Here is a 26929-nt window from a genome sequence, read left to right on the forward strand (position 1 = left end):
TCTGGACCGTGCTTATTAAGAGATACCAAATACAACTAAAGCTGCAAAAATTAAATCTCACTACAGGTTCAAGAACCAACATTTAATCATTGATTTTAGCAAAAAAAAGTTTCATGATGTGGACAGAAAAAAAATAATCAACAACTTATCAATCAAAAATCAAGTTGTTCCACCTACAAAAAATAGCGCTTATAGGGAAACATTAGGAATAAGTTCAAAAACCCTGCATTTCATTCCCAGTTCATAGTGGACAAGATAGGAACTTCACAATTCATCTCTAATAACCACCTCATAAACAACAAAAGTAAAAAAATGATAGCACATTTTCAATAGCACTGCTAACATTTTGCTTCTGCCACACCATTAGAAAAAGGTTCTGGACATGAATCCCCCATCCTTATGCTTCTACCGACCTCAAAGCATTGACAACGCATACTAGGTTGATATGTTCTTCATTGATCTCCCTGAAGTTGAACACAACAGCATCATTCACCTGGAGGTGGTTCTGGGCTACAAAAACACCCCAGGCTTGGTTGAAAACGACGCGTCCGTCACGGTCCGTGTGGTATGCAACCTGCATAACATCTCCCACACCCATGCAAAGGCCAACAACACCTTTTGTGTCCAAGTTCAGTGGTTCAACTACCTTCTTGGGGATTTTCTAAGTGATGTCCACATAAAAAAACAAAGGGAAAAGGGGAGGGTAAATGTTAGAAAAAGGAATATATGAACAGAAGAATAAGTTAAAATTGCAAAAATGAAAAGAATATAAACAAAAAAAAGTCAGTATATAGAAAGAATGAAAAGAGATATACCATCAGCTTGCCTGCAATGTTCGCGGGCGTCCGATGATGCACAAAGGGTGGGCCAATGAATAAATGTTGGATAGTGAGAATGAGATCCATCATTGCGTATTCACCATCCTCAAAGACAAAACCCCTGGTGTTCACAAACGCTAGTGCATCTTCAAGCCCATGATCATCATTGACAACATCTTCCTCTTCATCAACCGCAACAACTTCTTCATCAGCTCCTCCCTCTTCTTCAGCCTCAACTCTAGCCACATATACCTTTGTTGTTCGTCCAGTCATGTCAAACATAATTACATTGCCCTGCCCCATGTTGAAGTCGCGCTTGAACTTGGTCCAATCATCACCTCCAATCAGTGTGGCTTCGTGTCCCCTGTACACATCCAATCATCACCTCCAATCAACTTGGTCCAATCATCACCTCCAATCATTACCTCCAATCAGCTCCTCCCTCTTCTTCGCCGTCCGCCTTAAAGTTCAACCCAGACTTCTGGTTAAACCTATTCCTTGCAGTGCATGGGATGTTCTTTTCACGAAAAAACAAAAAAAATGAAAACTATATCAGGAAAATAAAAAATCCTTTTCATGTTCCTAAAAAAAGAAGGCACCAAAAAAACAAATTGAGAAAATAAAATAAGAAGAGAATACCGCTAAAGCTTCGTAGTCATCACGGATGACAATGCGAAAAGTCTGCTCATTGTCACTCTCACAATGTGAATGGCAGATTGCGCACACCATCCTACACATCAAAAAATATAAGGAAACACAAGCTGACACAAAGCAAGAGAATCATCAGGACGGATATGTTTTCAGAGTAAGCAAACTGATGCAGCACAACAAAGAAAAACATCACAGGGATATATCGACAGAGCAAAAAGTAGAAAACTGAAAACTTAGAAAAGGCAAAATATAAAAGTCCTAAAGAATATCTGCAATGCCATATTGGAACGCCAAAAAATGAGTATCGGGGTTTTCAGTTCAAAACTAGAATAGTCGTAAATCAAATGGACGACTGAAAAAAAAATGAATGAATATCTAATCAAACTCTATACTGAAGACTATCTGCCAAAACAAAAAATGAGTAAATCAACTACACGACCGAAAACTCTCACAAAACTACGAAGAAACAACACACCGAAAACATGCACATGACTGGATATGATACCTAACAGTGGAACTACTGACGAAACTAAAAAAATGACACATAACATTAAAACTACTAACAAAACTGAATAAAATGGCACTTTGTTTTGCGAAATAATAAAATGGCACTTAATAATGAAACTACTAAAACTGAAGCAGCAAAATCCTCATGTGAGGAGAACTTAGTCTTGAAGAAATAAGAATGAGAGGAACAATGAATTGCAGTGAAAATAATGATCACATATACTGAAACGTAAAATACTATAGGAAACGAACTTCCTACTACACCTACAGTAATTCAGTAATTCAGGAAGCTACTCACCCCAAGTAAAGCAACAACGGGGAGACGAAACAATCAGAGATCTTTCACCTCTGTTTGGAGATGCTAAGAAATTGTTGTTTGCACTAAAAGTTTGAGAACAAAACACTAATTATACTTCCTTGTAGTAGATGCAGACAAATGGAGACTACGCTTTTCCTTGAACTAAATGGAAACAAAAATGCAGAACGGCATAAACATACTGTACCATAGTGCTTACTTCATGATTTAATAAATCAGAGAGAAAAATGAGAGTAAACAGGAACTGAAATTGCAGACAACCTAGTGAGAGGAACTAACATCCTAATCTAATAACCTCCTAGGTCCCAGTTGTGAGTCGTTTCTGGGCATTCTGAACAAAAACACTAACATAGATAGCATTGAAAAAAGGTATCATATAACCATTGACACTGACATATGTAGCAGGTGAGTAGTTATACTGGCTAACATAGATAGCAAAAATGAATTTTAGTTTGAAACAGATGCTAACACTGACGAAACTGTCGAAACTACTCCCTCCGTTCCAAATTAGATGACTTTCATTTGTCTAGAGATGGATGTATTTAGACACTAAACAAGTATAGATACATCCATATGTAGACAAGTGGGGGTCAAGTATTTTGGAACGGAGGGAGTAGTAACTAGTAACTGATATCCATACATACAAAGTAACTGACAAACAAAACCACTGGAAAAAAAACCACTGCTGCACACTGCCGAACCTAGCGACCCAAAAATTACCAAACCCATGGATCTCCGATCGATTTGGATAGAAAAATACTAGATGAAAATCAACTTATTGCTGAAAAAAAGGAATGGAATCCTACCATCTAATTGAACATCTAGACACGAACTCTACCCCATCCCCACCCACCACTACCATCTTGAAAATCCCCCTCGCATCTTGAAGACCCCCCTAAAAACTATGGACAAACAAACAAGAAACCAAAAAGAAATGTGGAGCTGCTAATGAACCCTACCTACAACTGCGGACATTTTGGGGCATTTCGGGACATTGGGGACGAACCCTAGATGCATACTGCTAAAATCAGTGAAGCAAAAGGAACAAACAAAGGACAAAAACATAGAAAAAAGGAGCAAACAAAGACTACCTATGATGCGTCTCCCTCTCCTTCTCCCTCTCCAAAATTCTCCTCTGCCTCGAGCACCTGCTGCCACAGAGAAAATGGGGAGACGGCGGAAGAGGAATAGGGAACGGCCAAACTAAGAAATAGATGAATGCCCGCCCCCTAGTATTCAGACCTCGCACAGAAAAACAGCCCATGAGCCCAGCAACGCAACACGGCCCGCGAACGAAACACGCACAAACAAAACAACCCGCTAACAAGATGGGCCGCGCGTACAGACAACGACGACCGACAAAAGCTATCTCACATCTAACTCCACAACCATTGGATCTCGTCCTGTCGTCAAGATTCGCGCTAGCTTGTTTTTGTCGTTGTGGTGTGCCCCGCTCGTGGAGTTAGCGGGTTGTCGGTCGGTATTCTCTGTACGCACGGCCCATCTTGTTAGCGGGTTGTTTTGTTTCTGCTTGTTTATTTCGAGGGCCGCGTTGCGTTGCTCGGCTCGTGGGCTGTTTTTCTGTGCGAGGTCCTAGGGGCGGGCGTTCATCTATTTCTCAGTTCGGCCGTTCCCCATTCCTCTTCCGCCGTCTCCCCATTTTTTCTGTGGCAGCAGGTGCTCGAGGCGCAGGCGAATTCTGGATAGGGATAAGGAGCAGGAGACGCATCGTAGGTAGTCTCTGTTTGCTCCTTTTTCCTATGTTTTTGTCCTTTGTTTGTTCCTTTGGCTTCACTGATTTTAGCAGTATGCATCTAGGGTTCGTCCCCAATGTCCCAAAATGCCCCCAAAATGTCCGCAGTTGTAGGTAGGGTTCATTAGCAGCTCCACATTTCTTTTTGGTTTCTTGTTTGTTTGTCCATAGTTTTTAGGGGGGTCTTCAAGATGCGAGGGGGATTTTCAAGATGGTAGTGGTGGGTGGGGATGGGGTCGAGTTCGTGTCTAGATGTTCAATTAGATGGTAGGATTCCGTTCCTTTTTTTCAGCAATAAGTTGATTTTCATCTAGTATTTTTCTGTCCAAATCGATCGGAGATCCATGGGTTTGGTAATTTTTGGGTCGCTAGGTTCGGCAGTGTGTAGCAGTGGTTTTTTTTCCAATGGTTTGTTTGTCAGTTACTTTGTATGTCTGAATATAAGTTACTAGTTACTAGTTTCGACAGTTTCGACAGTGTTAGCATCTGTTTCAGACTAAAATTCATTTTTGCTATCTATGTCAGCCAGTATAACTACTCACCTGCTACATCTGTCAGTGTCAATGGTTATATGATACCTTTTTTCAATGCTATCTATGTTAGTGTTTTTGTTCAGAATGACCAAAAACGACTCACAACTGGGACCTAGGAGATTATTAGATTAGGATGTTAGTTCCTCTCACTAAGTTGTCTGCAATTTCAGTTCCTGTTTACTCTCATTTTTTTCTCTGATTTATTAAATCATGAAGTAAGCACTATGGTACAGTATGTTTATGCCGTTCTACATTTTTGTTTCCATTTAGTTCAAGGAAAAGCGTAGTCTCCATTTGTCTGCATCTACTACAAGGAAGTATAATTAGTGTTTTGTTCTCAAACTTCTAGTGCAAACAGCAATTTCTTAGCATCTCCAAACAGAGGTGAAAGATTTCTGATTGTTTCGTCTCCCCGTTATTGCATTTCTTGGGGTGAGTAGTTTCCTGAATTACTGTAGGTGTAGTAGGAAGTTCATTTCCTATAGTATTTTATGTTTCAGTATATGTGATCATTATTTTCACTGCAATTCATTGTTTCTCTCGTTCCTATTTCTTCAAGACTAAGTTCTCCTCACATGAGGATTTTGCTGCTTCAGTTTCAGTAGTTTCATTGTTAAGTGCCATTTTATTATTTCGCAAAACAAAGTGCCATTTTATTCAGTTTCGTCGGTAGTTTCAGTGTTAGGTGTTATTTTTTTAGTTTCGTTATTAGTTTCACTGTTAGGTGTCATTTCCAGTCATGTGCATGTTTTCAGTGTGTCGTTTCTTCGTAGTTTTGTGAGAGTTTTCGGTCGTGTAGTTGATTTACTCATTTTTGTGTTTTGGCAGATAGTCTTCAGTATTGAGTTTGATTAGATATTCATTCCTTTTTTTTCAGTGCCCATTTGATTTACGACTATTCTAGTTATGAACTGAAAACTCTGATACTTATTTTTAGGTGTTCCAATATGGCATTGCAGATAGTCTTTAGGACTTTTATATTTTTCTTTTTCTAAGTTTTCAGCTTTCTACTTTTTGCTCTGTCGATATATCCCTGTGATGTTTTTCTTTGTTGTGCTGCTTCAGTTTGCTTACTCTGAAAACATATCTGTCCTGATGATTCTTCTGCTTTGTGCCAGCTTGTGTTTCCTTATATTTTTTGATGTGTAGGATGGTGTGCGCAATCTGCCATTCACATTGTGAGAGTGATAATGAGCAGACTTTTCGCATTGTCATCTGTGATGACTACGAAGCTTTAGCGGTATTCTCTTTTTATTTTATTTTCTCAATTTGTTTTTTGTGCCTTCTTTTCTTAGTAACATGAAAAGGATTTTTTATTTTCCTGATATAGTTTTCATTTTTTTTTTGTTTTTTCGTGAACAGAACATCCCATGCACTGCAAGGAATAGGTTTAACCAGATGTCTAGGTTGAACTTTAAGGCGAACGGCCGTAGGTATGTTGTTAATGTGTACAGGGGACACGAAGCCACACTGATTGGAGGTGATGATTGGACCAAGTTCAAGCGCGACTTCAACGTGGGGCAGGGCAATGTAGTTGTTTTTCACATGACTGGACGAACAACAAAGGTATATGTGGCTTGAGTTGAGGCTGAAGAAGAGGGAGGAGCTAATGAAGAAGTTGTTGCAGTTGATGAAGAGGAAGAGGTTGTCAATGATGATCACGGGCTTGAAGATGCACTAGCGTTTGTGAACACCAGGGGTTTTGTCTTTGAGGATGGCGAATACGCAATGATGGAGCTCATTCTCACTATCCAACATTTATTCATTGGCCCACCCTTTGTGCATCGTCTGACGCCCACGAACATTGCAGGCAAGCTGATGGTATATCTCTTTTCATTCTTTTTATATACTGACTTTTTTTTGTTTATATGCTTTTCATTTTTACAATTTTAACTTGGTTTGTTCATATATTCTTTTTCTAACATTTACCCTCCCCTTTTTCCTTTGTTTTTTATGTGGACATCACTTAGAAAATCCCCAAGAAGGTAGTTGAACCACTAAACTTGGACACAGAAGGTGTTCTTGGCCTTTGCATGGGTGTGGGAGATGTTATGCAGGTTGTGTACCACACGGACCATGACGGACGCGTCGTTTTCAACCAAGCATGTGGTGTTTTTGTAGCCTAGAACCACCTCCAGGTGAATGATGTTGTTGTGTTCAACTTCAGGGAGATCAATGAAGAACATATCAACCTAGTATGCGTCGTCAATGCTTTGATGCCGGCAGAAGCATAAGGATGGGGGATTCATGTCCAGAACCTTTTTCTAATGGTGTGGCAGAAGGAAAATGTTAGCAGTGCTACTGACAATGTGCTATCATTTTTTACTTTTGTTGTTTATGAGGTGCTTATTAGAGATGAATTGTGAAGTTCCTATCTTGTCCACTATGAACTGGGAATGAAATGCATGGTTTTTGAACTTATTCCTAATGTTTCCCTATAAGTGCTATTTTTTGTAGGTGGAACAGCTTGATTTTTGATTGATAAGTTGTTGATTATTTTTTGTGTGTCCACAGCATGAAACTTTTTTTGCTGAAATCAATGATTAAGTGTTGGTTCTTGAACATGTAGTGAGATTTAATTTTTGCAGCTTTAGTTGTATTTAGTATCTCCTAATAAGCACAGTCCAGAGTTGAGGCTTGCCATTCCCCAGTCTTGACCTGCTGCATTAGAACGCTGGTTTAGCTTATATGCTCCAATGATACATAACAGTCCAATCAAATGGTTATCCTTTTTATCAAGTAAATTGTATTTTTTTGTTAACACTTATGAAGAGTATCATGTCTTTTTGGCCTTGAAGAGCTATAGTTCAAATAGACGCAAAGAACATAGTATAGACTATAGAAGCTTGAGCAAAGATACTGACTCTGCTACAGTTTGATAAAAATATATTTTAACAGACTTGTTACTTTTGAGTCCACATAAATGGCCAATTCTTTTTGCAAGGAACTTCTCCCTAGCTATTACATAACGACTTTTCGGTCGACCTTTAGATACAACAACATCTGGGTCTTGTAGATTGTCATAGCCATCGGGGTGGGATTCTTGCATTTGTATTGGAGGTTCTTTTTCCACAGCAACTCCCCTTGCCTGAAGCTCCCTCAACTCATCTGCCTTGGTCATCTCATCAAGCCCAGCAAATATTCTCTCACTTTCGTTCACAACATACAAGTACGTTTGATTCGTTCTTGCCCCATCGGAAGCCATCTCATTGAGCATTGTTGATAGATGTGAATACCTCAAATGTCTGCTCGCCTCAGTCAGTTCCATGGGAACGTGGAACTACTTGTCTCTTACATATTTTCTGTCTTTTGGTTTCCATCTCTGAATATAATACTTGTCTGGTAGGACAGGCATGTTCAGGTTGACAAGCACTCACAGTAGGTGTGCACACACAATGCCATCCTTTTGAAACTTCCCACACATGCAAGCAAATTCTTCTTGCTTCAGGTTTGCTAGTACAAGGTAACGCCGTGTCCTGAATTCTTTTTCCGCAAGCATGCTCGACTTGTAAACCTCAAACCTTGATCCATTCTCAACAACATCCACATGCAGTTGGGCAGCAAACTTCATTTGTTTCTAAAACCGGTAAAAAATCTGCCAGTTGTACATTCGCGATGCCTGAATATCAAGCTCATTGTGCACCCAGAATGTTGGTTTTGTTGTCCTTGTCAACGAGTCTTGCTCCCTCTCCATGTCTTGTATGCGTTCAGATATCTTCTCATATTCTGTCATCAAACTAATCACATTGTGGGTCGACGCTACATTGTCCTTAAATATGGCATTCATGCCTTCACTCCTCGATGTTGAATGTAAGACTGGGAGGAAATCTGTCTTGAAGTAGACAGGTGCCCACCTTCTCCTCTCTTTCCACATAATCTTGAAATAGTTAACATCACCAATGTCATACTTCTGCACCATCTCTTGCCACAACCTTTCAAACTCTGCAACTGTGAGGGAGTTGTGCACAATGTCTGTGAAATCAGCATGGAGATCTCCTTTTGTGACAAAAATCCTGCAACATTTCTCTTCAACTTTTTTCTTCACATGAAACAGACAGTTTCTGTGCCTGGAAAGGTTCAAGACCTCAGGGACAGCCTCCTTCATGGACGTGTCTTGGTCCGTGATAACGGTCCTTGGCTGCTTCCCACCCATACACTCTAGGAATGTCTGAAAGAGCCAAGTGAACGTGTTTATCGTCTCATCCTGAATGATAGCACATGCAAACAAGCAGTTCTGTCCATGCCCGGACACACCAACAAATGGGGCAAATGGCAAGTTGTATTTGTTGGTTTTGTAGGTTGTGTCAAAACTTAGGTTGTCTCCATACAAATCATACATTTTCCTCGAGTAGCCATCAGCCTAGAAAATGCAGAGCACTTTGCTTGGTTTTTGCGGATGAACCTTAATATTGTAGTAGTATCTAGGATCTTCTGCTTGCTTGATCCTGAAGTAGTCCAGCAGCTGCATCATATCATTGCCATCATTCTCTTTCCTAATTGATGCCCTCACATTCGTCACATATTTTTTCGTGTATGGAAGCGGGCCATACCTTAAAAATGATAGTATGTCCATTATTTTTCTTGTTGGCAGTATTGCTGAGTTCAATGTTCTCACTAACAACTTTTCTTCTCCGTCATTTTCTTATGTGATCTCAAAAACTTTGATTCACCCTGTGACATCAATGACATTCCTTTTTCTCTTCCTTGTCTCTGGTGCTAGCTTTCCAATTCGTTGTTGCCACCTATCTTTCCTTTGTTTTCTCCTAGCCTCCTTTTGTTCCTCATCAAGCACCTTTCCAGACCAGTTGCATCTAAAAATACATCAGGCCTCGCCACCCCCTGTGCTAGTTTGGCCACATTAGTTTGATGCTTTTCGCACAGAAAATCCACACACACAAGAATAGTTGTTGTAGAATGCTTGTGCTGCTTTCAATGTCTCGAAATCCATACCCATCTGCGGGACATGGCGGCTGCGAACTTCTTGGCTACAAGTTTGAGCAGTGAGAACTGAATCATTCTCGAGGAAATTGTCAATGTCATCTGGTAAGAATCGGTCAACATCATTGTCCACAGCTTCATTATCACCATGTTGATCACCATGTGCAGCAACTACCTGATTAGTATCTTCTTCAACATCAACTAGCACTATGTTAAATGCACTTGGATCGGTGTCTGAGTCTTCACTCCATGAATCGTCTTCATTTTGATTGTCTCCAGGAAAAATTCCTAGAGCCTGCAAGAGCTCTGCTCCAGGAGCTGGGACGCCATCATCCCATGTCACAGTTTGCAATGCCAAATCAGCCTCCTGGAAATCTGTCTGGTTGTTGTTCCAGTTGCTCGGCTTGGTCGGCGTTACAAAAAACAGAGGGGCGTCGTGCGTAACGAATCACTCGGCTTGGTCGGCTCTAGGCGTTGGCGGAGTCGGCGTGTGCGGGCTCGTCGGTGTCGGACCTGCTTCGTCGCTGGGCTGCGTCGGCGCGGCTTCGGCACTGCTGGGCGGCGATGTAGAGGCGCCGTCCGGGCTTGGCATCCGTGTGGTCGTGGGCGTCATCGGCGTCGTCGGCGTTGCCATCGGCAACTCGTTCAGGATGAGGCCGCGCTGCACCAGGTACCACGCCTTGAGCTTCTCGTCGTTGCTCTGGAGCATGTCCGCTCCGCTCATCAGAAAAGCCATGTCGGTGTTCCTCTTCTTCGCGGCGATGTTCGTCCGGAGCAGGTCGAGCTTGATGGCGTTGTTCTTCATAAGCGACGACCACCGCGTCTCGGTCTTCTCTTCACGTAGGACGGCCCGGTCCTGGGCGTCGGCGAGGCAATGCTCGATGGACTCCTGCACTCGCGCGGTTGCCGCGTCGGCACTTTTCCCCTTCTTTGCCAACTTGTGGCCGTCCGGCCGTCCCTCTGACGCGCCCGGAGTCGTCGCGTCTGGCTTGTATGTCTCCTTGGCCTTGTCGAGGGCACGCCGGACTTCCGCCCACTTCTCGCACTTGTCAATGCGCTTGTAGACGTGGAGGTGCTTGAAGTCGGCGTCTTGGTTGTCGCCCCGATACATGGCGAACATACGCAGCAGCTGCACGGAGAGACAAACAGTTGGCGGGCGTAGGAGGCGAAGATATGCGGGCGAACGGCGTGCGTACCTGATCCTCAATGCTGGCGCCGCTCTCCGGGCGAGCCGCGACCTCCTCGATGATTCCATGCCATTTGTTGCACGCCAACTGGATACGCCCCCAATGGTTCGCCATCGCCTTGGAGCCGCGCTGCATGTAGACGCCTTTGAAGTAGGGGTCGGCGAGCTTCCGCTCGTCGAACTCGGCCTTGATGCGGTCCCAGTACGTGTCCAAGCTCTGGTTCGCGCCAGTGGTCAGGTCGAGGCAGACGACTTTCCATGCTTCGGCGAGGCATTCCTCCTTCTTGGACGTCCACTTGATGCGCGGTTCGCCTGACCTAGCCGCCCGCTTCTTCTTCTTCTGGCGCCCCTTCGTCGGAACAGGCGCCGGTTCCTCCTCCTCCTCCTCCTCCTCCTCCTCCTCCTCCTCCTCCTCCTCGTCCTGCTCCTCCTCGGGTTCCTGCACATCGTCGCCGTAGACGTAGCCGAGCTCGGCCTCCATGTCGCCATTGAGGTCCACCACCTCATCCTGGGTGGCGAACCCGGGAGACTCGGCGGCCGCGGTTGATCCTGTCGCGATGATGTCGTCCATGTTGGCTCCCGTGTCGTCGGTGCCGCCGAGGTGCGAGAAGGGTAGTGGTCCGCGGTAGAGATGGGGCGTCGGTGTGGACGCGTAGGAGGCGGCGGCGAGTAGTTGTATGGAGGGTACTGCACGCCGACGAAGGCGGGCGAGGGCGTGCGCGTAACAGGGTGACCATGAGGGAAGGTCACGTTTGGGTTGAACCCGTCGTGCGCGTCGCCGTCGGCGTAGCAGCCGGGCGACGATGAACCCCATGGAGATCCGGCGCCTTGCTGTCCCCAGGGCGCGTACTGGGCGTGGCTGACGACGGGTGGGTTCATCCCCGCCTGGTCGACCGATGAGGAAGACGCCGCCGTGCATGCCGCGGTGTCGCGGGCCTTCTTGGCTATGGCCCTGTTCCGCCTGTCGGTGGTGACCACTTCGCGCCGCTGAACTTCCACCCTCCACTCGGCGTTCGACAGGCCTGGTGGCTTCGATGGCGGTGCCCTCGGCTTCCTCGGCTTCGGCTGGGCCACGGCGCCACTCACGGTTGCCGCCGCGCGCGGCATGGCGTACTTCTTCGGCGGCATGGCGTGCTTCTTTGCGGCGAGCGGGAGGGGGTTTGGCGGGAGGAAGGCGAGAGCGAGCAGGAGAAAGGGATAGAATGGCGGGAGGAAGGCGAGCGAGCGGGAGAGATGCGAGGGAAAGTGTCAAGAAACGGCGGGAAAAGACCCTCGGGTCGCTTCCAGGGCGGGCCCACGCGCCTTTTTCGCTTGCGCCGGCTCCCCAAGTGCCCCCCAGGGTGCCGGGTTCGGCCTGGGTCCGCCGGCACCAGTTTTGGCCCGAGCCGGCGAAAAACGGGCTACTGGGGGCGCGACTGGGGCCTTTTTTTGTTGCCGGCGCGGCAAAATCGCCTGGGGAGGGCCTGTTGGGGGCGCGGCTGGAGATGCCCTTACCATCTAGGCTTGAGGCTAGCCTGAACCAGCAAACACGGCGCGCTCCCCTCTCGTTAGGGTTTCGACTCCTCTCGGCGGCGGCGATTCCATCGCCCCATCGTTGAGACCTTCCATCTCCCCCCTAACCCCCCTCGCCGGCGATCGGTGGCCCTTGGGGTCTCCACGTCCGACGTAGAGTTGGGAGGGCTGGGAATCAACCGCCTGCGGATCGAAGAAACCTCAGGCAAGAGAACTATGGGTGATACAGCTTCCGGATCGGGCGGATTCACGTCAGACTTGGAGGCAATGATGGAGGAGTTGGGATTGAAAGAAGGAGATCTCCAGGACGTAGTGATTGAGGACGAAGAGCTTCTGGAGGAGGCGACTCGCTGGATGGCGATAGCTAGGGTTCACACGGACCGTACCTACAACCAGTACTGGTTTTTCAGAAACATGAGGGCGGCCTGGGATCTGGCCAAGGGAGTGCAAATCAGGCCTCTTGAGGACAACCTGTATACTTTGCAGTTTGCATGCTTGGGCGATTGGGAACGTGTGATGCAGGATGGGCCGTGGTCTTTCAAGGGCAAGGCTGTGGTGCTGAAACCCTACGATGGCTACACAAAGCCATCCTCGATCGAGCTCAACAAGATAGAGATCTGGATTCAGATCCATGATTTCCCGAACGGCTTTTTCACAAAAATCAAGGCTCTCGCATCTACAGTGGGAGAGTTCATATATGCAGAGCCGATGGCTCAGGATTTTGAGGGAAACTTTGCTAGGGTTCGGGTGAAGATCGATGTAACCAAACCACTCAAGAATGCCGTCTCCTTGGTTGTCAGAAAGAAAGATACAGTACAGAGAGAAATCTTCAGGGTGAGGTATGAAAGGCTCCCGGACTGGTGCGTTGTATGTGGTTATCTAGGACACTTGTACAAGGAGTGTGGAGATGGAGTTTATACTCCAAAGGATCTGATTTTTAAGGACCTGAAGGCATCTTGGTTCAAGGGGCCTGGCAAAGGTCCAGGAGAAGGACGTGGCTCAAACGACGGTGGAGGTTCACGGGGAGGAAGAGGCAATGGCCGCTCGGGGAGAGGGCGAGGCCATGGGCCAACACAACATGCTAATGTATCACGTGAGCTCAGTAATTACAGTAGCCCAGGCCTGGATGTCACTATGGGGGAGGCAGAAAATAACAGGAAGAGGGGAGCCGATGTGACGGACCCGGCTACGTCAGTAATAAAGCAACCAACATCAGACTCGTCGGGAAAAATGCTGATGTTGCCAGCCCCAGAAACACCAGTCAGCCCTTTGACCAAGCAGGAGACAAAGAGGAACAAGACCGGAGGAATAAGCAATGACAAAAACAGTGGGAAGAACTCAACAATACCCAAAAACCCTGATGCGCGTTCTGGCGGGCCCCTGCAGGGGTTGCGCCAAGCGCAATGAGTCTACTATGTTGGAACTGTCGCGGGGCTGGCAAACCCGCGACAGTTAGAGAGCTTCGTGATATGACGAAGCAATTTGCCCCCTCTGTACTATGCATTCTTGAAACACAAATAGAGGGATCGAGGGTTGAGAATATGAAGGGTTCTTTGGGTTTTAATAATAGTTTTGCAGTCGGTAGCTCCGGTAGAAGCGGAGGTCTTGGTATTTTTTGGAATGATGAAATAAAGCTTGTTATTTCTGGTTACTCGAAGTACCACATTGATGTAACTATTGATGAGATGGTTGAGATCAAAACAAGGGTCACTTTCATTTATGGTGAAGCTCAGGTGACCGAGAGGCACAAGACATGGGATACACTTCGAGGGATAGTGGGCACTAACCAAGTTCCTTGGCTGGTCTTGGGCGATTTCAATGAAGTCCTCCACGCTCATGAACACGATGGCGTTGGAAGTAGGAGCCAAGCCCAGACGGATGGATTCAGAGACGCCCTAGACACTTGTGGTTTGACGGACATAGGGTACGAAGGGAATGACTGGACCTTCGAGAAGAAAGTGGCGGGAGGCACATACACAAGAGTCAGGTTGGATAGAGGCGTCGCAAACCCGGCGTGGTCTATTGCCTTTCCCTCAGCGCGGTTGGAGCATGTAACAGCAGCGGGCAGCGACCATTGTCCCTTATACGTAAGCTACGTGCATGGGGCTGCATGCAGGAGGGCTCCACGTCCATTTAAATACGAACTTGCATGGGAGCGGGACCCAGCGCTGAAACCAGTGGTTCAGACAGCGTGGGAGCAGCGACAAGGCCACTCAGTCCAGGAGCTAAGCGACAAACTAAAGTCACTATCATCTGATCTCTCGCAGTGGGACAGATCGCACTTTGGTCACATCAGACGCGACATCCAGCGTCTCAAATCTGAGCTACAGGAGTTGCACGCGATCCAAGGAAGATTTGGGCCATCTCATGCAGAACTGAAAATCGTGGAACGCTTAACAGAACTTTATCACAGGGAAGAAATTCTTTGGAGACAAAGGGCCAGGTTGGAGTGGCTCATGCATGGCGATAAGAACACTTATTTCTTTCACCTCCGGGCAAGCAGAAGGAGGAGGAAGAACCATATTAAATCGCTGCAGAGGTCGGACGGAGAAGTTACTGACAACCTGGTGGAGATGGAGGCCATGGCAACAAACTTTTATCAGAACCTGTATACGTCTGAGGGAGTCCATGACATGGATGAGGTGCTTGACACTGTTCCTGTCAAAGTAACAGAATCGATGAATGAGATGCTGAATGCACCATACAGCCAAACCGAAGTGAAAGATGCTTTGTTCCAGATGTTCCCGATCAAGTGTCCGGGCCCTGATGGATTCCCAGCTCACTTTTTTCAACATCATTGGGATACCTGTGGGGAAGATGTGACAACGGCCGTCCTGAGAATTGTTGAGGGGACAGAATCGGCCGAGTGCATAAATGACACCATCTTGGTACTCATCCCCAAGGTAAAAAAACCAACCCTCCTGGCTCAATTTCGCCCAATCAGTTTGTGTAATGTTTTATACAAAATAGCGTCCAAGGTTATATCTAATAGATTGAAACAAGTGCTCCCTGAAATAGTCTCAGAAGAACAGTCAGCTTTTGTGCCTGGCAGACTAATTACAGATAACATCATTACAGCATATGAGTGTCTGCACTTCATGAAGAGGAACAAAGCAAAGAAACACCAGACATGTGCTCTCAAGCTTGACATGATGAAAGCCTACGACAGGGTTGAGTGGCCTTATTTAAAAGCAATAATGTTGAAGTTGGGCTTTACTGAGAGGTGGGTGAATATAGTCATGAGCTTGGTCACTACGGTAAAATTTTCTGTTTTGTTCAATGGGAAGAAGTTGCAACAGTTTATCCCTTCGAGAGGGATCAAACAGGGGGACCCGATCTCCCCATACTTGTTCTTGCTAGCAGCAGAGGGCCTTTCGTGCCTCCTAAAATCAAAAAGTGAGTTATCCAACCTGCATGGTCTATAGGTAGCTCCATCGGCGCCACCAGTGAACCATCTCTTATTTGCTGATGACAGCCTGCTGTTTTTCAAGGCAAATGGTGTGGGGGCCAATGAGGTCTACCAGGTTCTGGAAACTTACTGTCAAGCAACTGGACAACGCATCAATTACTCAAAGTCCTCGGTGTACTTCAGCAAAGGAATCCCGGATTCAGCCAGACAAGAGATCAAGGACACTCTAAACATCCCTAATGAAACACTAAACGAGAAATATTTGGGGATGCCGTCAGATATTGGCAATTCAAAAAATGGTGCTTTCAAGTACCTCAAAGACCGGTTGTGGAGTAAGGTGCAGGGCTGCATTGAGCAAACTATGTCCACGGCAGGAAAGGAGGTGCTAGTGAAGGCGGTGGCCCAGGCTGTCCCGGTCTTCTCAATGTCGTGCTTCAAGCTACCTAGGGGGCTATGCGAACACCTTAATATGCTCATCAGAAAATTTTGGTGGGGAAGCAAAGAAGGAAAAAGAAAACCCCACTGGGTTTCGTGGTATGACCCAGCCCAAAAGCATGGGGGGTTTGGGATTTAAGGACTTTGAATTATTCAACTTAGCCATGCTGGCCCGCCAGGCTTGGCGTCTTTTGCAGAATCCCGAGTCCCTAAGTGCAAGAATTCTGAAGAGCATCTATTACCCAAACAAAGATCTCCTAGAGGCTGATTTGGGGAACCATCCTAGTCAGGTTTGGAGAGCGGTTGTAGAAGGAAGGGACACTCTAAAACTCGGTCTGATCAAGAGAATCGGTAATGGAACCTCTACGTGATATGGACACAAAACTGGTTGCCCAGAGATGAACAGAAACAACCCTACGGATGTCTAACGGCCAATCCACCAACGTGGGTATCTGAGTTGATATTGAGTAATTCAGCTTCATGGAATAAACAGCTGTTTCAGTCTACGTTTTTGCCGATGGATGCTCAAGTGATTCTAGGGATCCCACTGTGCACCCGTAATCTCCCAGACTTTTGGGCCTGGCATCATGAGAAACATGGTAATTTTACTGTGAAGTCCGCTTACAACATGTTGGTACAGACAAGAGCTCGAAGAGAAGCATGGTTAGAAGAGGGACCAGGGCCTTCAAGTACAAGGTCTGAGGAGGGAGCCTGGAAAACCCTGTGGAAAACGGAGGTTCCAGGAAAAGTACGCATGTTCTTATGGCGGCTTGCCAAACATTCACTTCCGACAAATGACGTGCGTGCTCACCGGCACATGGCTGATTCTCCACAGTGTGGACTGTGCGGCGCACGGGACTCATGGTGTCACTCGCTTGTGGAATGCACCCCATCAAGAAGCGTTTGGGCACTTATGGAGGAAGAGATCACGCATAAAATCATAACTACTACCGAGCCCAAGGCGAAACAATGGCTATTCACACTGATGGAATCGTTCTCTCACGATGATTTTGTCCTCGTGGCGGTAACACTGTGGTCAATATGGCATGCAAGACGCAAAGCCATCCACGAGTCAATTTTCCAAAGCCCCCACGCTACACACGGCTTCATCACGAGCTTCATTACGGAGTTGGGAACACTAAAGGGCAACAAGGAACAAACAAGGACGAGTGGGTCGGCCTCGGTGCAAAGAGCCACACAACCAAAGAAGCCGCCACTAGGCTATTGCAAGATACATGTGGACGCCGGAGTGCGTGGGAGAACAGGAGGTTCTGCGGGCAATATGCAGGGACGAAGGGGGAAGTTATCTCGGTAGCTCGGCGCTGGTGATTGAAGGAGTCACTGATCCGGCTACTTTGGAAGCAATGGCGTGTAGGGAGGCACTAGCCCTCGCCGCAGATCTGGGGATCCACCAGTTTATAGTGGCATCGGACTGCCAACAGGTGGTCTCTGACATATCAAGGAGAACCAGAGGACAATATGGAGCTATCATAAGCGAGATCAATCTGAAAGTTTCCCTTTTCCAATGTTCTTTTACTTTCGAGAGTCGTGCTGTTAATTATGAAGCACATAGATTAGCTAAGTTTTGTTTAAGTCAGGGCCCGGGACGCCATGTCTGGCTTGGCACCCCACATGACCCCAGATGTATCCCACTTCTTGTGGAATTCCATGAATAAAATTGGTTTTCCACCCTAAAAAAAAACTAATAGAATGCTGATGTGGCAGGGCTAATGAATTGAATAGGCTGGATGTCAAGAAAAATAATATAGTGAGAATAAACTATTTACGTATTATAGATGTGTGTTGCAGTTGTTGTTTACAGGTTGAGAGGAATTACAGGGTGATGTGGCAGATTTTAAATGGAGACTAGATCGTTGATGGCGCGCGTTGCCGCGCCCGTCTATTTTGAATGTTATGTGACAGTGTTAGAAATTTATGTACAAACATAGAGTTCATGTTAGTTTATACAGATAATGTGTTAGTACAAAGTGATAGTGTCTCCCATTAAGCTGATAATAGTTGGTCCACAGGAGTGCGAAGGACTTTATATATCACTACAGTATTGCATTTAATTTCATGAGTACAACGTGCAACTGTAACTATTGGTGATGCAGCGTCAATTGTAGTAGTGTCTTATTGTCTAGGGTAAATTCGTTCACACATCAAGCTATAGCCTCACATAGGCTTTTTGGTCATTTTAATAAAAGAAACAAAAGCTCCAACAGAGGACAAACCAGAGAGAAAAATATGTTTGGTTATCAATGTTCTATGGCTTGAATCAACTTTATTTCTTTTCCTAATTAAGCATGCTTTTTCTCATGTAAGATTACTTTTGACAAATTAGATTCAATGTCCCAGAATCGCTATAGTGAAAATGTAAATTAAACGAGTAAGCTTTCAGATGAGTGCAACAAGTACATCAAAGAAGGAAGGGCACATTCAAAGATTTGCAAAAAGTAGAATTGGAACGGCACAAATAACTTCACATACATGATGTCTTAATAATACTGGCAATATATGATCTGAAACAGAACACTCATATTTAGGGCTAAGTATTTGGGTAAATTACAGAACTTATAGCCAATCTTCTACCTAGAAATATTCAAGGGTTTATTTATTAATATTAGTGCACTCCAAGATGGTATAGTCAATCTTCTACCTAGAAAACTTCACAAATATCGAAGGCCTTGAGCTTGAAGCTTTATTCAGAGTGCAATCCAAAAGGCCGCTGTCAATCTTGTTCCTGCAAAAAAAATCGATTTAAGAAGTTAGAAAATCATGTGAAAATCGACATCGCAAACTATGTAGTAGTATTATGTTGTGCACTTTTTTTTTGGTTTAATAGAACACCGCTTGCATCTACAAGGGCTTTCAGTTCTCCAGTCCTGGTATTGTCGATGGAACTAATAAAAGTGCTTCAGCAAACTTGCCCTGTATCTAGCACTCCAGTTGCCCTACTCTTCCTGCTCGTTGTCCCTCCAGTCGTAACTAAAATAGCCCCTCCCCTGCCAAAAGTATGTGATGAACACGTGTTACAGGTTAATGCACTTCTTTATGCACACAAATCTGATCAGACACAACGGAGATCACTAAAAAGAACAACAACGCTGCATGTCCGATGGTCTGCACTTATTTACTATAAGCCGTGATGCCTTCCTTTATAAGAAAAAAAATGAGATATCGACTGCACTTACCTCATCTAATGATTTGCTGACCTCACTGCCTGCAGATTGAACCAAGTGTATCTTGCCTGAAAAGATTATATTTCCAATACATTAACATCATACAAATGGAAATGAACAAAACCAAAATTCTGTAAATAATGAGAATGTCATGAATTCAGAGATGATAGCAGAATCTACTGAGAGTGAGGTTAGTCCAAATTAAGCTGCATGAAGAACTACATTAGAGTCCCTGACTCCATAGGCAGCTCCCAGTTGTCTCTCCTTTTATCGAAAAGCCATTGGCGCTAGTCCCACTCCCTGTAGGTAGGTCTGTTTTCTAACTAAGCTGCATTCTGCCTGCAGTGAAGCTAAATCTGCAAATGCACCAGCAAACTTTTCTTTTGGTTGTGTAGCTGGAATAGGTCCATTATACTGTACTATTATATTCCCTGATTGTTTTGTCTCGGATGGTGAAATCTTTATTAATGGCACATAACACTGTTCATGCAGATTGGATGGATATTTTTGTTACCCATTGGTGCATGGTATGGAGAAAATAGAAGAGGGATATCAACTACTACTATTTAGATTTATGTGCAACTAAACACGAAATTGCTTATTTTTACTACCCATCAGTGCATGATATGGAAAAAAATAGAGGCATTTCTCCCCCATTTTATTAGTTGATGGTTCCATCAATGATAATGGATGGAAATTCAGTTATGTAAGTTAGAAAGATCTGCACATGAACAATCCTCAAGGTAAAGGCTGCATTTGCATGGAAGGCCAAAAAATGTGAGCAAATTGTCAAGTATTAGCTTTTCAAGGACTGGTAAGTTTCAGTTTTGTACTCTTATTCGGCATAGATCTGAGGTATCTCGGATTGGAATTCCTTGCACCTTGATTCATATTCTGTTCACAATATTGAGCTAGAAAGAAACACACCTTATGCTTGGAATGATGCAAAGCCTGCACCATGTCTTGAAAATCCACACGCATACTTTCAAATATCTGCAAGATTATTGGGCTTTGCTCATTTCTGCATAGAAGAAGAAGATATTGAGGATTCACCCCCCCCCCCTTCTATAACAGTATGGCTACATTTCTTTTGCGCATTTAACTACACTGTTCCACTTAACCTGTTGCGTACAGCAACAAATAGAACCATGGTATGAATAACACAGAAATATGAGTAATCTTATATGCTGTAAAAACATGGATTGTAAAACATGAAACGATAAAATCTGGCAGTCCAAGTGAAGTAATTACCTGTCCAGAAGAATTGCAGAAATTAAAGAAACATGCAAGAACCAGTTTCCAATATCTGGCCGAATCAGTTGACCACCTCCCAGCATGAACAATACCTGTATAAAATTTAGATTAGGAGGATACAAGTAATTGTTGGGTGGAAAAAACAATCGTGCATGGGTGCTAAAAAATAAAGATAGAGGGGAACCTACAAGAGCAACATGCTGATGGATGTTCTGTCGCCGGAGTTACAAGAGTGAGCGTAGAGGAAGCATATATACACAACGGAAAAATGAGAAACAAAGAGCCAGGCATCCATTAATGACCGCGAGGGGTGCACAAAGAGCCTTGGAGAGAAACTGAAGAGTGATTAATTCTTTGAAACCCCCGGGAAGCAGTTTCATGAGACGAACAGTCGGACGGCGATTCATGGATTGGATGAATTGACTCCTCTTTGCGCCTCAAATCTGGACTGGATGGATTCGACGCGGCCGGTCCGCAGCGCCTCGAATCGGGACAGACTGGATGGATTGTCTTCTCTCCGCGCCTCGAATCCGGACCTTTTCTTGGAATCGACTGAATCGGGAGTGTATGGTTTGGAGTTTGCGGTCGCTGCGCTGCTCCTAGATCGGGATTGGATCTGGGTGTACCTTTGGAATGGGCTGCCGGCTCGCCCAAGGCCCAATGCACCACAGGCACCCATTTTGGCCCGTGGAGCAGCAGCCCACAGGACAACCGGGCCAGTTAACACAGATCGCGGAACAGATCGCCACAAGCACAAAATCGGACGGCCAGGAAGTTCCAGGTCGGGAAAACGGACGATCGAAAACGCAAATCGCTGTGGAAGTTTGGTTTAGGTGCGGTTATACTGTCCTTAATTAGTGGGGGCATGGGTCTACCTTAAAAATTCAAGGGGGGTTTAATTAGATGGGAAAGAAAGTTAAGTAGGGTACGTCAAAGCATTACGTAGGTCTAGCATTTTTTCGGATGGTGTGTCGTACGGTTCAAAATTCCAACAATTTCTTAACGCAATTTCTAAATTTTCAATATTTAGTTGGGCAGCAGGCACCGACCGAAGTATTTATGATCTTCAAATTAACTTATTTCAGATAAACAAAAAATCAATAAGCTTACAAACTGTTGGAAATATGAGCAAATTACAACGAGTTTTAACCGAATAAATAGAAGATAAATCATGACAACACTAGCAGAAATTAAACTAATCATGTGAACTAGCATAGCAGATGAACAGATCACATCTAGGGCACATCTAGAAACATGAATTTTACCACGATCTCGAACAGGAAAGATAGAATCACATACGGTGCAGCGGGAGCAGCACCGCCAGCGTTGACGTTGTCGCCCATGTCGTCGAGGATGAGGTTGCCGAGGTCGGGGAAGAAGTCGTCGATCGCGAAGTCGTCGCTGCCAGCAGTCGCGCGGGTGCGCTCCCCAAAAACCTGATCACCCCTCTCCCGTACAGGATCACGAGAGGCGGGGTTCCGGAGGCCTGCTGTCGCTTCTCCCGGTGCACGCCGAAAAGAGGGATGGAGAAGACTTGCTTGGTGGCGCAATGATCTGGAACGGTGGTGAGAAACCATACGAAGCGGCTGCGGCTAGGGTAGACGTCTGTCTGACTATATAGTGCGGGCCGGATAAGTCGTGGGAGTAAACCCCACGTTCGAGTCATCGCGATCCAAAAGAATCGAAAACGGTTCAGTAATTAACATGTTCGTTAATTATTAATTAATGACTCATTAATTTTTCCCGAGCAGCAAAAATATAGACAACGTGCATAACTCTGTCCTCGGCTTGGCTCATTAACACAATTTCTAAATTTTCAATATAGAGTTGGGCAGCAGGCACCGACCGAAGTATTTATGATCTTCAAATTAACTTATTTCAGATAAACAAAAAATCAATAAGCTTACAAACATGGTGAGTTAAACTCAGGTACGATATAACCTAGTGCTAAACTGCCGCCCTACTAGAGAAACAAAGTCTTGGGCGGTGTATCATTATACCCAATATCCATACTAGATCTGACCAACTGCCCATCCTACCTCCTCTACCTTTTTGACAGCCCATGCATTCCCCACCCTCTAAAAAAATATGGAATATGTTGCCGCATGTTTTTTTAGAAAAGGAGGAAGACTCCCGGACTCTGCATCTGGACGATGTATACAGCCATTTTATTAATTATTAATACAAAACCTTACAAAGTCATATAACAGTAAGACTAAAGCCACCGTCTAAGCAACATCTGTCGCTACTCCTATCCAGTTGATGAAGGGGCGCTGATATTCTGGGCCTAATACCAAGCAAACCTCGCAGCCAAGCCTAACATCTAAGACATGAGGTCTCAACCAGGACGCCTACCGGGTATGGGCACCCACCAGTCGGGCGGGCTCCTCAACCAGGACGCCTATCGGGTATGAGGCCGCCGCAGCCACCTGCCACCAATCCATCTTCAGATCTGTACTGCTGCATCTATCTTGCCTGGTCTAGCTGCCGCTGACGCCACCATGACGCCAGACAGCATCATCCTCCTGCGCGAGTCCATCTTCCCGCATCGGGCGCCGAGTTTCCACTGGCCACGCCGCCGAGATCCGTCGTCATCAATGGGCAAGATAAATTACCGCTTTTCCTCTTGTCCCCTCCAACCAGAACTTGCTCCAAAACGATGCCCCCAGGAGGGAGAACGACACCGAAGGCGCCGTCATCGTCCGATCCGGTAGACCCATATCTAGGGTTTCCCCCGGAACTTCCCGATCAGGTTCACATGACCTGCAACGATGATGCCTAAAGAAGGGAACGACGTCAGCGACGCCGCCATCGAACGCCAAGACTGCAGTCAGGCGCGATTTTCACCGGAAGCCACGTCGTCCCGATCTCACGGTTGGCTGGAACCGAGCGGAACCTCGCGCTGAAGACGTATTGTGCCGTCGGGAAGCCGGTTGAGGACCTCCAGCCTCCCCACTCCGACCCCATCACGCGCTGCCGGCCAGCCATAGCCGAACCACGAGGATCTGGCCGGGACGCCAGATCCACGGCCGCCGCCGCCGCCCATAACATAGTGGAGAATCCCATCGGAGGACCTCGCCAACCCTGGGTTCGTCGGATGCCACCGCACAGCCAGGACGCCGCCGTGGCTGCCGCTCGAACACCCCCGCACGAGGCGCCCCAGCCGCCTGATGGGAGATCCATTGCTTCCCTCCTGCCCTAGCCCTTTAGGCGTGGGCGCCGCCACCACCGCGGCCAGTGCCGGCAGCAGCGGAGTCAGCGATTTGCCTCGCGGGAAGGATGGCGGCACGAGGAATTAGGTCCCCCTTGCGTCGCCCTGGGTGGCGGCGCGAGGGGATCGCAAGAGGGAGGCGGTCGCGCCTGGCTTCGGAATGAATGGAGAGAGGCATATGTGGCCGCTTGTTAAATAAACAAATGCCTATCGTCCATGTGGCACTCTCGGCCCACTGGATTTTTTATTTTTTTGCAGAGTTAACTTTCAGTTTATTCATCATTTGTCATTTTTTTTAGAAAAGGAGGATAACCCCCGGCCTCTGCATCTGGGCGATGCATACGGCCACTTTATTAATTATTCTCACAACGCCTTACAAAGCCATACAGCAGCAAGACTAAAGCCACCGTCTAAGCAACAACTGTCGCTACACCTATCCAATTGATGAAGGGGCGCAGATAGTCTGGGCCTAATACCAAACAGACATCGCAGCCAAACCTAAACATCTAAGACCTGAGGTCCCAACCAGGACGCCTGCCGGGTATGGCTCCTACGAGTCCGGCGCACTCCTCAACCAGGACGCCTGCCGGGTATGAGGCCGCCGCAGTCACCTGCCACCAATCCATCTTCAGAGTTATACTGTTGCATGTACCGTGTCAGGTCTCTCTGCCATCAACGCCACCACGACGCCCGACAGCGTCGTCCTCGTGCGCGAGTCCATCCTCCCACAGCAAACTCCGAATCTACACTCCGCCACGCCGTCAAGATCCATCGCCATCAGTGTGTAGGATGAAGCACGGCTCCACCAAAGAATCTGTCATCTGGTCCCTCGATCGCGTGTGTACCTCCAAGAATGACGCACCCAAGAGAGGAACGACACCAGAGCGCCGCCGTCATCCGATCATCCGATCTAGGGTTTCCCCCAGAGGTAGCAGAGAGTGGCCTTGAACTTCTCCACGGCGATGCCTTCAAGAAGGGAACGACGCAGATAGCGCCGCCACCGCCGGCCTTAGCAGACGCCAAAGGCAAGCTTTCACCCAGATCCGTTCGAAGGGATCCAACTCTCGTGCACGGGTCGCCGTAACCACCAGCACCACCAGGCAGAACCCTGGAGCACCGGTAGATCAGCGGGCCGCTGGCACCACCGCATCCAGATCGCCGGCCACGTCGGCCGCCGCCATCCCCCGCGCCGTCCGGGTCAGAGATGGAGCTGCCTGCACACGCCGGAGCGCCGCCGAGAGCCCAGCGCCTGCCACCGCTTGCCGAGGGCCGCCGCCGCGCGCCCCGAGCGGACTCCCACGCACACCAGGGGAAACTGCCGTCGCCCCCAAGCCCACGCCGGCGCGCGCCGCCAACCACCGCCGCGATCCGCCCGCGCCAAATCCAGCGAGCCGTGGGAGAAGAGATCCTGCCGCCGCCGACGCCGACCGGGCTTTGCCCGGCGGTGCGCCTCGGGGGCGTCGAGGGGGAGAGATTGGGGGAGGGACGAGGACGCGGCGGCGCTAGGGTTCCCCCGGTCGCCGCGCAGGGGCGACACGGGAGGAGTCGGGGACGGGAGGAGTCTGTTCATCATTTGTCACGGAGTACAGAGAAGAAGAACAGTAACAAAATCACAACTGGGTCCATAGACCATCTAGCAAGCACTACAAGCACTAGAGTGAAACCGAGCGGCATGCCACACGGTTAATACCTGAGATTCTGATGTGGCGCGAAGAAGGTACTTTACCAAACCAGAAGACAAACACATAGAATGGTGGCAGCGTCGGTGTTCACAAGGAGATTGCCATATGAAAGGGGGGTAAGAAGAATCATGTCGTTCATCACCACCAGGTAGTGCTGCCTCTTTTCCGCTGAAGAGACTGCAAACATACGATGGAATCGACACGTCACACCGACAAAGTAGCACGACAACAGCAGCAGCATTGTGAAATGGACGTGCACCGGCGTACTCACCGCTCATCGAGGAAACATGAAACCCACATGATCTTATATCATCTTGTCCACGGATAAGGAGATAGGCTGGGCTTGAAGCGTAGATGCAGGCACTAAGTTTCGTGCCCTATGTGGCATAGACGGTGCCTTGCCATCTTCAGAAGTTGCTGATGCAGCACAAGCATATGACCGAAAACAAGATGAGCAACAGTCTACTAAGCATCTGATTTCTCGATTCACGAACGTGTGATCGAATCTGATTCTCAATCTAGCACACAAGTAGAGAGAGCATTCCATTATGTGGTACTACAAATCCTTCCAGATAAATTTTGAAAATTCCGAACCCGTTTTCACATGATTTTCCACTGTTCTATGTATCCCAGAAACATGTTTCAGTAGTAACAGGCATGGTTTCACTCCTCTCCTTGTCATTTTGGATGAGAATTAAGAATAGTTGCATCACTACTCTATGAGTATCAGTATTTGATAGGCACAATGGATCAAATTATATGTGAAGAAAACAGAATGTTGCTTACCAGGGCACGCGCAGGTCCAAAGACCCAGCCTCTTTTTTCTTCGTGAGGAATACGTGAATTGCACGTGCAGGTTAACTGGTTTTGTTAAACCGAGCAGCATGCCGCACGATTAATACCTGAGATTCGGAGGTGGTGTGCATAATAAGGTATACTTAGAAAACCAGAAGACAAACGCATAGGACGGCGGCAGCAGCATCGGTGCTCACAAGAAGATGTGCCATATGAAGCGGGGGTGGGAACAATCATGTAGTTCATCACCACCAGGTAGTGCCGCCTCTTTTGTGCTGAAAAGACCGCAACAGTACGATGGAATCGACACGCGACACGCCGACAAAGTAGCACGACAGCAGCAGCGGCATCATCGTGAAATGGACGAGCACCGGCGGCACCGGCGTACTCACCGTTCCTCGAGCAGATAGGAAATCTCTAATAATGTCATGCTCGACGGGCTTAAAGCCTAGACGCATGCATGTATGCACCAAGTTCTGTGCCCTGCCGTTTTGAAAATGAGAACTATTTTTGAAACCTGAACATTTTTTAAAGTGTGAACACTTTTAAAATAAAATGAACATATTTTGGAAACCTGGGAAAAAATTAAAGTATGATTTATTTTTTCAAACAAGAATTGTTTTGAAACGTACACAGTTTTATATAATAATGGGAACAAATTTTGTAACCTCAAAAATATTAAAGTGCGAGCACTTTCTATTTTGTTACAAATGGGAACAAGTTTCAAATATGGGGAGTGCTTCGGTA

The 26929-nt window shown here is 46.6% G+C and overlaps 1 protein-coding gene and 2 long non-coding RNA genes across 9 annotated transcripts; 1 reads left to right on the forward strand and 2 right to left on the reverse strand.

Annotated features, from left to right (window-relative positions):
* Positions 1 to 229: 229 nt before the first annotated feature.
* Positions 230 to 3482, reverse strand: LOC119294114. Its single transcript, XM_037572376.1, has 5 exons — positions 3384 to 3482; positions 1458 to 1548; positions 1244 to 1335; positions 816 to 1182; positions 230 to 661 (listed from the first exon to the last, which is right to left on the reverse strand). Exons 2-5 carry the CDS (start codon positions 1545 to 1547, stop codon positions 398 to 400), a joined length of 813 nt encoding a protein of 270 aa, XP_037428273.1. The 5' UTR covers position 1548; positions 3384 to 3482; the 3' UTR covers positions 230 to 397.
* Positions 3483 to 3890: 408 nt separating this feature from the next.
* On the forward strand, positions 3891 to 6999 carry LOC119291940. Of its 6 annotated transcripts, none has more exons than XR_005142758.1 (4): positions 3891 to 4026; positions 4849 to 5818; positions 5941 to 6399; positions 6549 to 6999. It is a non-coding gene; the product is annotated as an uncharacterized LOC119291940 (long non-coding RNA). The 6 variants fall into 6 exon arrangements; XR_005142762.1 differs by having other exon boundaries at positions 3906 to 4029; positions 5728 to 5818; XR_005142759.1 differs by having other exon boundaries at positions 3907 to 4026; positions 5697 to 5818.
* An 11988-nt stretch (positions 7000 to 18987) lies between these two features.
* LOC119294115 lies at positions 18988 to 21270 on the reverse strand. Of its 2 annotated transcripts, none has more exons than XR_005143338.1 (5): positions 20683 to 21270; positions 20492 to 20586; positions 20168 to 20261; positions 19253 to 19308; positions 18988 to 19063 (listed from the first exon to the last, which is right to left on the reverse strand). It is a non-coding gene; the product is annotated as an uncharacterized LOC119294115 (long non-coding RNA). The 2 variants fall into 2 exon arrangements; XR_005143339.1 differs by having other exon boundaries at positions 20168 to 20233; positions 20683 to 21269.
* Positions 21271 to 26929: the final 5659 nt, after the last annotated feature.

Source organism: Triticum dicoccoides, chromosome 4B (assembly GCF_002162155.2).
Source record: "Triticum dicoccoides isolate Atlit2015 ecotype Zavitan chromosome 4B, WEW_v2.0, whole genome shotgun sequence".
Classification (NCBI taxonomy): Eukaryota; Viridiplantae; Streptophyta; class Magnoliopsida; order Poales; family Poaceae; genus Triticum; species Triticum dicoccoides.

Excerpts from the sequence above, each read along its gene's own strand:
- LOC119294114 (XM_037572376.1), bottom strand. The coding sequence starts at position 1,547 with ATGGTGTGCGCAATCTGCCATTCACATTGTGAGAGTGACAATGAGCAG. Across the intron at positions 1,183-1,243 it reads GAGGGAGGAGCTGATTGGAG|GGGACACGAAGCCACACTGA; the intron begins GTAATGATTGGA and ends GGATGTGTACAG. Across the intron at positions 662-815 it reads ACATTGCAGGCAAGCTGATG|AAAATCCCCAAGAAGGTAGT; the intron begins GTATATCTCTTT and ends GACATCACTTAG.